The 11,669-nt window shown below is 39.0% G+C and overlaps 1 protein-coding gene across 1 annotated transcript in view; it reads left to right on the top strand.

Moving 5' to 3' along the window:
* Map4k5 (mitogen-activated protein kinase kinase kinase kinase 5) overlaps window positions 1–11,669 on the top strand; it is a 115,219-nt gene that overhangs the window by 8,490 nt on the left and 95,060 nt on the right. Inside the window, exon 4 of the mRNA XM_010632707.1 lies at window positions 5–40. Coding sequence (XP_010631009.1) covers window positions 5–40 — 36 coding nt within the window. The remainder of the gene's footprint in view (window positions 1–4; window positions 41–11,669) is intronic.

Here is an 11,669-nt window from a genome sequence, read left to right as displayed (position 1 = left end):
CCAGAGGGTGGGCAGTGGCACCTACGGGGACGTCTACAAGGTGAGGCCGGCGGGGCCGGTGTGGTAGGCGGCGTCCCCGGGACCCGGCCGCTCTCTGGCTCGGCGTGGGCAGCGGGAGGATGCCTTATTGTTGCATTTGGGGAGGAAGTGGCCCGGGTCCCTTCCACTCGGTCCGCCAGCTCCCTCCGACCATGGCTTGTACGAATCGCGAACAACTAACCGAACTAACCACACGGTTGCAAATCACAGTGGTTCTTTTTTTGTGGTTTGAAGACTTACTTATGGTATAGAAGGATGTTCCAGTGTTAGCGTGGCAAACGCTTCCTGGAAGGCAGGAGGACTGGAAAGAATGCTGACTTTCAGAGATACGCTTTTTAAAAAATGTTTATTTTAATGGATGAACTTGCCTTTTAGAAAAGCATCTGAAACCCTGTTTCTAAATTTTTTTACCTGTAAGCAGTCTCCTATGGAGTCATAACGTGTACAAACATCCCTTATAGACTTTGATCATCTGTACCTGGTTGGTGAATAGAAATACGGTGTTAAAACTTGCTGGATGTCTTCCTAATTCCAGCAGCTCTTTTCTTTGAACCTGGTAATATTCTATAATCACGACCTGCTGCTTTTATTGTTGTTGTTGCTGTTATGCTATTGAATTACTTAAGTCAAATGAGGGTGAGTTATTCTTAATTTAGGATTGAAAAAACTATATCCCTAAATCAACTGAGCTCTGGAAGGGTCAAGAGGAAAAAAGTTGACATTGCCTTATGCTATTCTCTATTCCAAAAAGGGACGTATTGAGGGAATGTTTCTTTGCTTTTTGCAACAGCTTTATGTGTTAGATTTTGATTATGTGATATGTAATCCATTATTCCACACAGCAGTCCTTTATATAGCTGAAATGGCCTTGTGTCATATGGGTAACTAATTCCTCTGGGTTATGTTGTTTTGCTTAGGTGGTAATGGTATAGGGGGAAGACATGTAACTCCCAAACCTGCTAGATATCGGAAACGTGAGTTTGTGTTCTCTAAAATTGAAGAATAAATTCTAGGAACAACAGAGGTTACAGAGTAGGGAAAATGTATTGAGGGAAAGAAAGATTTTGTCTAAGAGAGACAGAAGGGGGCCCGGAAAGTGGTTTGCCCACTCACCCTAATTTTCAAAGATGTTTTATACAGCAAAGCCATGTGGTGAGGTGGGTACAAAGTGGGACAAAACTGTGTAAGACCCAATGGAAAATTACAAGGTGGGCATGAGGTGGGGCAAAACCATGACCAACCAATAAGATTACAAGTACAGTCACTCGGGTAATATTGATTAAGTGGGGGTCAAATGGGGGAGCATGTCACATAAAATAAGGCTGGGGGTTAGGGATATTTCTGGGAAGGGCTGGATTAAGACCTTGGCCCCCTCATCCAGGTGATTGAAATCTATTTGGAAAATCAGTCACTGCTATTTATCCCCAGGAGAAGCTCAAAGGTATAGTAGTTTCTCTCTTTTTACAATTCTGGCCTTTAGTGAATGTGTCTTAATTGTCCTCCATATTGGCCTGTGTTGGCTCCTTGAGGTTGGCCCTGTCGTAACTACCTACAAGGTCTCTAATTAACTTACCTGTCTGCAGTATTCCCCGCTCTGAAGAAGTATATATAGTAGTCTCTCTTTTTACAATTCTGGCCTTTAGTGAATGTGTCTTAATTGTCCTCCATATTGGCCTGTGTTGGCTCCTTGAGGTTGGCCCTGTCGTAACTACCTACAAGGTCTCTAATTAACTTACCTGTCTGCAGTATTCCCCGCTCTGAAGAAGTACCCCTAACTGCTGTGAGGGGACAAAGGGTGAAAACCACTCTGGCTGCTTTCAGCTGAAGAGGGTCATAGTTGTGATCAGCAGTTAAAGTTACTCTACGGAGGGTCTTTCTAAAGGCCTTCAGTAGCCACCTGGTATTGTCATCTTGGTAGCTGCATAACTTTTTAAGTCTGGAGGAGACAAAGCCAAAGAAACAGTTAATGCATGGGCCAAATTATAAAGTCAGCAGGATTACTGTGAATATAGCCCACAAAGAGGATAAGGAGAAGGTCCAGGGGACTTCAGAATCAATACAATAGTTATTTTGTACAGTTTTAGCAGTTATGAGCTGTTTACAATGTCAGTCTGGTGGATCCCAGTAGAAGAAGTCTTAAAACATTTGTCATTGGTTCCGTTTGTATGATTGCCTGGAGTTTGGCAGCTTCTAGGCAAGAATAAATTAAACTTTTAAGAAATTATAGAGTATGCATAATCTAAGCATGAACACACTAGAATGAAATAATTCTCTCTAGTTTTAGCCCTAAGATAAGAGACAATTTGAAGAATAAAGTTTGCTAAGAAATATAAAACTCTAGCTGAGCTCTTACAGATTTTACCATAGATTTTTCCCAATGATCCATAACCATGGTCAGCTACTGGTAGAGCTGGAAACTGCCAGAAGGGGTCAATGACTGGAACCCCTTTTTGTATCTGGCTTTACTATGGCATTATTTTATACCTCTTTTGGTTATTCTTTTCTATTGAGTGTTTAAGACCAAGTTAAAGTGACACCTGGGTCAATCGACATGAACCTCTTACTATCTATAAAGGTCAGATAAGTCTCTTCAGGAATTATTTTGGAACCATGCATAGAACCTCTTGGCACCTGTGTCAGCCATCAGGATGTGTCATGGCCTTGCTTGACCATGTTGCTTTCAGTGAAAGTGTGGGAGATTTTCCCCTCATGGTGACTCTCCTTTGGCACACAGTATATTTGTCCTCTGGTGTCCAGCAGTCTCCCTGCTCAGGACTTTGAAAGATGTAGGATCCTGTAGGTAAGGTTCCTTTGTGTCCTGAATGTTGCAGACCTTGAGGGGACAGGGCCAAAATACTGGCTGTCCTCATAGCCCAGTTACCTTTCTAGTTTTGGTCTCCAAACTTTAATTATTGAACACCCAGAAAAGAAAATCAGTGACAGCAGTGTAGTAGGAGCTGTGAGCTTAACTATTATAATTTTGTCTGGACCTTAAGCACTTTGAAATATAAAACATAGTTAGGGGGCTGTTATTTCTTAGCAACCATGATGGTTCTAGCAGTTTAATACTTGCAGAATGTTAACAGACAACAGTTATATATTATAGAAACTTAAGATCAAGAGCCACACATAGTCTTTTAGCATGACGATCATGGTGACATTTTCTGTGTAACAATGTCCATCTTAGTATGGAATAATCTTTCAGTCAGATACCTTCATCTGATCACAAGACATTAAATGACATAAAGAAAACTCATATTTGTTGTTATCCTTTAGTAAAATGCCATCTAAGGAGAACATATATTGGCCTATCATGTTCCTTAGGAGTTCATAATGTCTAACCTCTAATTTTAGCGTGTGACATTGTTTTGACTGGCGACTGAGCTTCCCTAGGTGTGGTAACACATATAACATACATTACATAAGTTTTTAGGAAAACTATTATTTATAGTTATCTCATGCTGGCTAGACATGTATCTCATATCACAGGTAGCTGGAAGCACAAGAGAAAAGGTAGATACCGGAGTCAAAAAGATCATTACCCTAAATATCCTAGAAGACTTGTACACCTAGAAGGTGAATATATACACCATGAAATAACAATGAGTAGCACGTGAAACCCTTTGTCCTTTAATTTTGTCTTGAACTAAGAGTATTTTAAATAAAACATTATTTTCCCATAGAAAATTTAGCCTTTTGACCAGTGTATTACATATCATAATAATATGTTTACCAATGTATTTCCTACAAGGCTATGGAAATTATTGGGATCCCCTTTGTGAACAAAGGCTGGAATAAAATTTTTTCCCGGCAGCCACTCCATTTACCAAGGGGAGTCCTGTCCAGTAGTTTTCCTAAGCCCAACAGTCTTTATTTAATTATCTTAACAAATTTTTAGATGACCTATAAGACCCAATATTTTGACCAGTGAAAGATTCCTGAACTATTATATATAAACAGCGATATGTACTGTATTTGTAAAACCAGTTGACATTATTTGGATCATCTGGCAACCTGAGGGAAGCATGTCTTTATTGATACCTATAAGCCAACCTGAGTTACAGGCAAACATCTTTATAAATCCAGAATGCCAAAAGAAAAGAAAAAAACTCACATAAACAGCTGTACATGTTGTAACAAATTGAACAGACAGACAACACACACATAAGACAACTTGTTTATAAACCATAGTGCACTCAGATGTGTTTGGCCAAGTTGAATTACAATAACTTTTATAATTCTTAGGTTTGTAACTGTAAAGAATAGTCAGAACTTTGTAGGTCAATTAACAGAGATCTCTTGTAATAAGAAGCAAAAGGAATAAAAATCTTCTACACCTGTGAAAGCAAAAACAGTTTTACTATGGGCCCTAAGCTAACAGTTTGTCTGGCTGGAATACCCAGCTACACAGCTTCTCATGGTTGCTGATAGCCACATATGATTATTTTCTCTAAACCAACAGACTGTTACAAGTAAATTTAACTATCTCCAGTGGGGTCCACTCAGGCTAGGTTTGTATGTAGAAGAGACCAGGTGACACTGCTCGGAGCTTAGTATGAATTCTACGCAGTGAGGGAGGAAGGCCTGCCAAGGCTCCAACCTGCTGTGCTGCAGATGTCTGCCTGTGACCATCTTTTATTTTGAGAAGAAACAAAAGGGAAAGAAGGCATCTCCTATTATCCCTCTTGTTCTGTGCCCAATCTAAGGTGTCTCTTAGACTATCTTGTTCAGTGCCAGTGGTGGCAGACTAGAAGTACAAGGAAGTGGCCAGAGCCCAGTTAGCTGTTCTTTTCATTCTCTAATTTCACCTGAGGGCTGAAAGACAGATAAATCTGGATAAAACTTATATTTAGTCTTCAAGAGTTCAGGATTAAGTTTAGACCACTTTTCTACATGGCCCAGAAATAAGTGAAGGTCAGCTTTACTATAGAAGGTTTCCAGGGAGGGGAAGAAACTAACCATTCTGGGAGATGTGTCTGGAAATTCAGCAGCCACAGAGGAGGAAAGTGCCTTGAACTAAACACTGTTGAGAACTGTGTTATTTCTCAGGGACAGGGCAGTGGAGAGGAGTGCCCAGAAGAGTGCGTTTTAAGTATGACATGAGAACTAAATCTTAACCATCTCGGTGAATTTTTCCAGAATGGATCTGCGATCCTTAGCAAAACATATCTCTAGAGACAAAGGCTATGACCAACTCCATTTACACTGGCAAGCAGAAAATTAAACCAATAATGAAAGAACCTGAATGGCTGCTTTTTCCCTCTTGAAAGAGAATGAAAGTGTTCTAACTATATTGTTTTAGGGCTTTTACATAAATTTATTTTGAACCTATAAATACCCTACAGGCTTCTTCCTGATCTTGTAGAAACATTTCCAAAGCCATGTCTTAACTTTTATTAACATACAAACTGAAATGGTGTCCTGTAGGCAGGCACTCAGAAGTGCTTGTTTGAGCTTCTGGAATGCAGTCTGGGAACCTGCTTCCCAAGTTAAAATATGGGTCTTTTGGGTTTTTCCATAGGATGATAGATGGTCACACAATCTTACCATATCCTACTATCTAAAGGTGACAAAAGCCTGTGATTTCTAGAAATGTCTTTAGTGGTTTTAGGGTTTTGGGCTATGGCGAGGAAAGAATTGGTTTAATTCTTTCTTTTTTTAATTTTTTCTTTGGGTTCCCTTGGATATAATAAGGCCTAAGTATCTTGCCACAAGGCTGCAAAGTTGTGCCTTAGATCTAGAAACATAACCTCTGTTAGAAAATTCAGCAGAACACAGGTGTCTTGGCTAGAAAGCTCTGAGAGGGCATATAACATTGTACTATCTACATATCGCAAGCTGACAGGAAAAATTATAATATTTCCTTTTATCAAATCAGGATCTAGGGATGTCCTATCTCTTTCTGATAAATAGTTGACAATTTAAAATAACCGAGGGGCTTAATCCTCATGTTTCTTAGACCCTTAAGAATACATGCCTGAAAATACCTTTTTTTTTTTTTTTTTTTTTTTTTTTTTTATTTTTTTTTTTTTTTTTGGTATCGGAGATCAAACTTGGGAACTTGCTAAATCCCCGGTCTCATGTCTCCTATCTGATTGGGAGGCCAGTAGGGATCTTGTATAGGAACACTTGTTCCTATACAACCAGTTATTCCCCTGGTTACTATCTTTTGAGCTTCCAAAATTAAGATAACATTTATCTCTACACATAGTAGCAGCTTATAATACTGCTTGTCATTCATTAAAAATCAATGTTTGATTTAAGAGCAACATTATATCTTTCTAATCTAGTCCATAGGTCTGAATAAGTTCTCTAAAGATCTTAATGTACATATCCGGGTCATCCAAAAACTTTGCTAGGTCTCATTTAACCTGTCTTAGAGCACTGAGAAAAAGACACATGAATACAGTCCCATATTTGCCATTTACTTCCTGCAAGGGATATTGTCTTTGAGGGGCCTGAACAACTTAGCTAAGGATGGATATAGCCTCATGGAGGTTTTAGTTATGGCTGGCCTAGATACTCCATCCTCAGCACCTGGTGGTCAAGGTTTAAGGTCTTAGAAACTTTATTCTCAGGTTCTAAAGAGCAGGGAGTAGCCTCAGGCTTAGGGATAGTGAAAGTCTTAAGGATGAAGTGTCTCTCATTACATTTACACTTGAACACAAGCAAGAATTACTTTTTTTTCTTTTTATTGAGTTTATTGGTACAGTCTAGGTATACAGTACAGTTACATTCATCATTGGGATCCTGTACCTTTACATAATAGGTCTTGATTCTCATTTTTTCCCCTTGTCCCTGCCCTCCCTTCACCCCCTCCTTCCCTCCCCATTTACAAACACTTTATTTCCATTTTTTCAGTTTCTCATATTTTTTTCCTCTCCCTTATTACCTTTCTCCCACCCTTCCCACTTCCCATACACCTTTAGCCCTTTACTTCCTATTTCACATTATTAATTGTCTCATTAGGATCCTGTGTACTATTATAGTTTTTCACACCAGAGAAACTATTCAGTATTTCAGTTAAGAAATCTCTGTATGAACATTAAAAATAGGGAATCCTAAAATAAAACTAAAAAGGAAAGTAAAAGAGAAAAGGCAGTGATGTAAGATTAAAATAATCCTTAATTCTGAAGATGAAAATGGTCCTTTAACATATTTAAATTGCTTCTTGCTCTTGTAGTCTTATTTTATTCTTTTTTCATTATTTAGAGAATACTATATTAGTTTCTGTAATAAAACCCACGTAGATAAGACCTTACATATTTAGTACAATGCGTTACCCCTGTACAAATGGAAAAATAAAAATAATAAAAATTTTTAAAAATTTTAAAAAATTAACATTTCTAGACCAATAAGAATTACTTCTTAATGTAAAGAAAATCTCAACATAATGATGATTTTGACCATTTTCTCTCTTTTACAGTATAATTCTAATTGTGAGATCGCATCATAGTACTTTCCTCTGTGTACTTGGCTTTAGGACGTAGGTACACCACGCAAGGGTGTAGAGAAATACTAAATTGCTCCTTAATACATTCTGAGGAGTGTAAGGTTCAAATGTGGAGTTCCTAATCTGAAACAAGAAAAACAAATATGGCATCCCATAAGGCTCTGTTTGATACCTGTGCGCTCTAGGGGAGTCCCCCAAGGTTTATTCCACTCCAGGGTAGGTAGCTACCGTCTGGAGAGAGACCCAGAAAATAAAACTGGTCTGAACTATCAACCCTTTACCAGTATACAGTCTTATCTTTCTCATGTAACTCATATCCTTACTCCAGTAGGTACTCTCAAAGTATAATTTACAGTTGACTGCAGCTATAACAATCATGTTTAGAGAAGTATTGCTAGCAAACCAAGAAATTCACACTGCTACTTTCTAGTTCCTTGAAAGAGAGAGGAAAATAGGGCACTTTTCCTGCAAAAGAGATCACCTCCAGAGATGCTAAGTCAGTGATTCTGCTCTGGGCCCTAAGGTAGAGAAAGCTCTGAGAAATTTGTATTGTCTATCCAGTCTTCTAGGCAACCTTTACTGGCAAGAAAAGCTACTCTTTTAAGGTCCATTTTAAATTCACTAAGTATTTGAAATTCATAGGTCTTTCTAGCAGCCACAAGCTATGTAGTAAAGGTGCCTCTATGGACTTCCTATGTGTGCTTATGAAGGAAGGTTGACTAAAATAGTCCCATATTCTAGTTAGCATGTAAAAACACAAATGCAAGTTACTGATTGCTGTTTTCCCTAGTGTAAGACAAAACAGTTGTTGCAAGTTGTCTTAGTCTGACTTTCTGGAAGGATCAGACTGGACTACAAGAGATTCCCAAATGAACTCCCAACGAGTTAGAGAAAAGTTTAAAGGGAGTTTTTAACTCACTAGCAGAGAGAAAATCCAAATAAAACTCAAGCTTGTTAAACATCCAAAAAAATCACCATATAGCATTTTATAAGACCACAGTCAATGCTCTAAAGACCATAACCTATCAGAAAAGGCATTTTTCTCCCCTACACATAAGTGATGAAGACCATGCCTAGGAGGTGGGGAAAAGGTTTGGTAGTTTTTAGTCTTTGAAAGATTTTTTAAAAATTTGTCTAGAAGTCTGTCTTACTAGTAATAGAGAAAGCAGTCCAAACCTGTAGCTCAACTCTTAAGGAGGCTTAAGAAAGGGCTCTGATAGCATTGTTTCAGATCACCCTGAGAAAGGGGATATCTGATGATCACTGACAAAAGTTTCCCTTTCACCTCACTAAGGAGCCCAGATAGGGACAAGATGTGGAGATTTTCCAATTACCCGGACAGGCAGTTGGGAGCTAGTTTCTTTCTTTTTGGCAGGGGAGGGGTACCAGGGATCGAACTCAGGTCAAATCCCCAGCCCAGGGGGCTAGTTTCTTTTGAGGACCCTTTGGGTATCCACCAGAGAGTAGCCCTGGCCATGACCCCTCAGTTTCCACCAGTTCCACGCAATCAGAGTTCTTCCTCAGAAAGGAATCCAGTTACCTATCTGGTCTATGTTTCACCCACCACTGGCTTCAATGAGAGTGGGGATTCACCAGAGGGCACTGGAGAAACCTGTCTTCTGCTTTGAGAGTGGCAGCTGCCCTAAAGACAATTGCTGTCTGACAAAGTAACCACCATTTGTTTACAATTCTATAAGGGACAGATAAAAGCCTGAACTGTCTTTATCTGAGACAGTTTCATAAGACACCCATTTTACAGCATTTTGAAGCAACTAAGTGCAAATGCCGTACATATAAAACACTAAAACATAATTTTAACAAGAAAATTGCAAACATTTAAAACACACAATTTAAAATTAAGGCACTTAAAACAAAAGCTGAAACAAAGACCAGAAGAATTTATATGATACAAAAACCAGAATCTATGAAACAAATGAAAGCCTGTGAAACAAGTTGCAATCTATGAAGCAAAAAGACCAAAGTTAGAACCTGTGAAAGAAAACTCTTACCTCTGATGAGTAATCCCTGTGGAAGACCTCCAAAATGATATAGGGGGAAGAGATGTAACTCCCAAACCTGCTAGATATCTGAAACAAGAGTTTGTGCTCTAAAATCGAAGAATAAATTCTAGGAACAACAGAGGTTACAGAGTAGGAAAAATGTATTGAGGGAAAGAAAGATTTTGTCTAAGAGAGACAGAAGGGGGACCAGAAAGTGGCTTGCCCACTCACCCTAATTTTCAAAGATGTTTTATACAGCAAAGCCGTGTGGTGAGGTGGGTACAAAGTGGGACAAAACTGTGTAAGGCCCAGTGGAAAATTACAAGGTGGGCATGAGGTGGGGCAAAACCATGACCAACCAATAAGATTAGGAGTACAATCACCCGGGTAATATTGATTAAGTGGGGGTCAAATGGGGGAGCATGTCACATAACAAAATAAGGGTAGGGGTTAGGGAAATTGCTGGGAAGGGCTGAATTAAGACCTTGGCCCCTCATCCAGGTGATTGAAACCTATTTGGAAAATCAGTCACTGCTATTTATCCCCAGGAGAAGCTCAAAGGTATAGTAGTTTCTCTCTTTTTACAATTCTGGCCTTCAGTAAATGTGTCTTTATTGTCCTCCATGTTGGCTCCTTGCTGTGTTGGCTCCTTGAGGGTGGCCCTGTCTTAATTGCCTACAAGGTATCTAATTAACTTACCTATCTTCAATAATAATAAGGAAGGAAAATATCCTTTCTTGCTACTTAATTGCTTTTGTTTAATTTCCTCCCTATTAATAGTAATAACTCAAGGTGGTGATAAGGTGGCTTTGACACTGTTTCATTCTGAAATGAGCACTAATGGATGGACTTATTCCTTAAATGGGCATTTGAGTCTTCATACTAGGCACTTATTTAATTGTGAGCAAGGTCCTAGCTCTTGCCTTGCGAATATCTTTGAATTCAAGTTGCATTTGTTTAGCTCTTCGTTGTTTATCTATGGATTAGCTGTTTTGTGGAATGCCTGTTAAAAATTGAAATTCCTGTTGGCCTTCTCAGTCCCTTTTTTTTCTTTTCTTGGTCATTTTTGTCTTATGATTCACTATGTATCAGAACAGTTCAGTTCATGTTAATTATACAATAGTCTAAATGCCACTTCTTGCATATTTTTCTTTTCTACATGAAAATTTGAAGAGAATATTTTCCTCACAAAGATCCTAAGATTTCTGCATCATGTCTTTGTAGATAAAGCAACTAAAGCAACTTTCTGGTGCAGAATTTTATTCTTGCTAGGGAAAGCAAAATTATATTAAAGGAACAGGTAATGCCTACCTTTTACTTTCATGCTTCCACATCTTGTGTCTTTCTTCCACAACTCCCAGGGGATGGGAGATGATCTCTCTCTCTCTCTCTCTCTCTCTCTCTCTCTCTCTCTCACACACACACACACACACACACACACCCTTTTGCCTCCACCCTTCACCTCCTCCACCATTCCCTCCCCTTACAGTCATGCTCGCACTCACAAATACGCTGCATACTCATTGCACTCTAGATCAGCCTCTGATGCCTGAAATCCTCTAGCATGTCTTTGTCTTTTTGTTTTCCATTGTTCTAATTACCTGGAGTCACCTCCCTGCTCCCATTTCCCCCTGTTGCTATCATTCCTGTCCCTGAAAACCTTATTTAAATTCTGCAAAGCTCTGGTCCCTCTCCCTTATCTCTTTTACCACATCTGGTACTCTCCCCTCCCTCATTCTGCCAATTATGCTGGCCTGCTTGCTATTCCTTAAACATAATAAGCATCTTTCCACTTTTGGACCCTTGTTCTTGCTGTTTCCTCTGTTCTGAGTACTTTTTCCCAGACAGCTACATGGCTTGCTTCCTTCCTCTTTTACACACTCTCCATTTTTTTTTCATAATTTTTTTCTTTATAGTTGTCACCAACATAATGTTTTACTCGTGTTTTTCTTATCTGACATAGCCTATTAAAATACCCCAGAAAGATAGGGATTTTTATCTGTGTTGTTCTGCTACACTGCCTGTAACAGCACCTAGAATTATACCTGGCACAGTGTACATGCTTTCTAAAACTTAGGGATGAATAAATGGCTCTCAGTAATTCTGACACCTCGCTCTCTAAGCATCTGCCTTTGACATTACAACAATTAAGTTACCATTTAATATTATATATATAT

This window comes from Fukomys damarensis, unplaced genomic scaffold (assembly GCF_012274545.1).
Source record: "Fukomys damarensis isolate Sample0158 unplaced genomic scaffold, DMR_v1.0_HiC HiC_scaffold_17, whole genome shotgun sequence".
NCBI lineage: Eukaryota > Metazoa > Chordata > Mammalia > Rodentia > Bathyergidae > Fukomys > Fukomys damarensis.
This window is presented reverse-complemented; position numbering and strand designations above follow the sequence as displayed.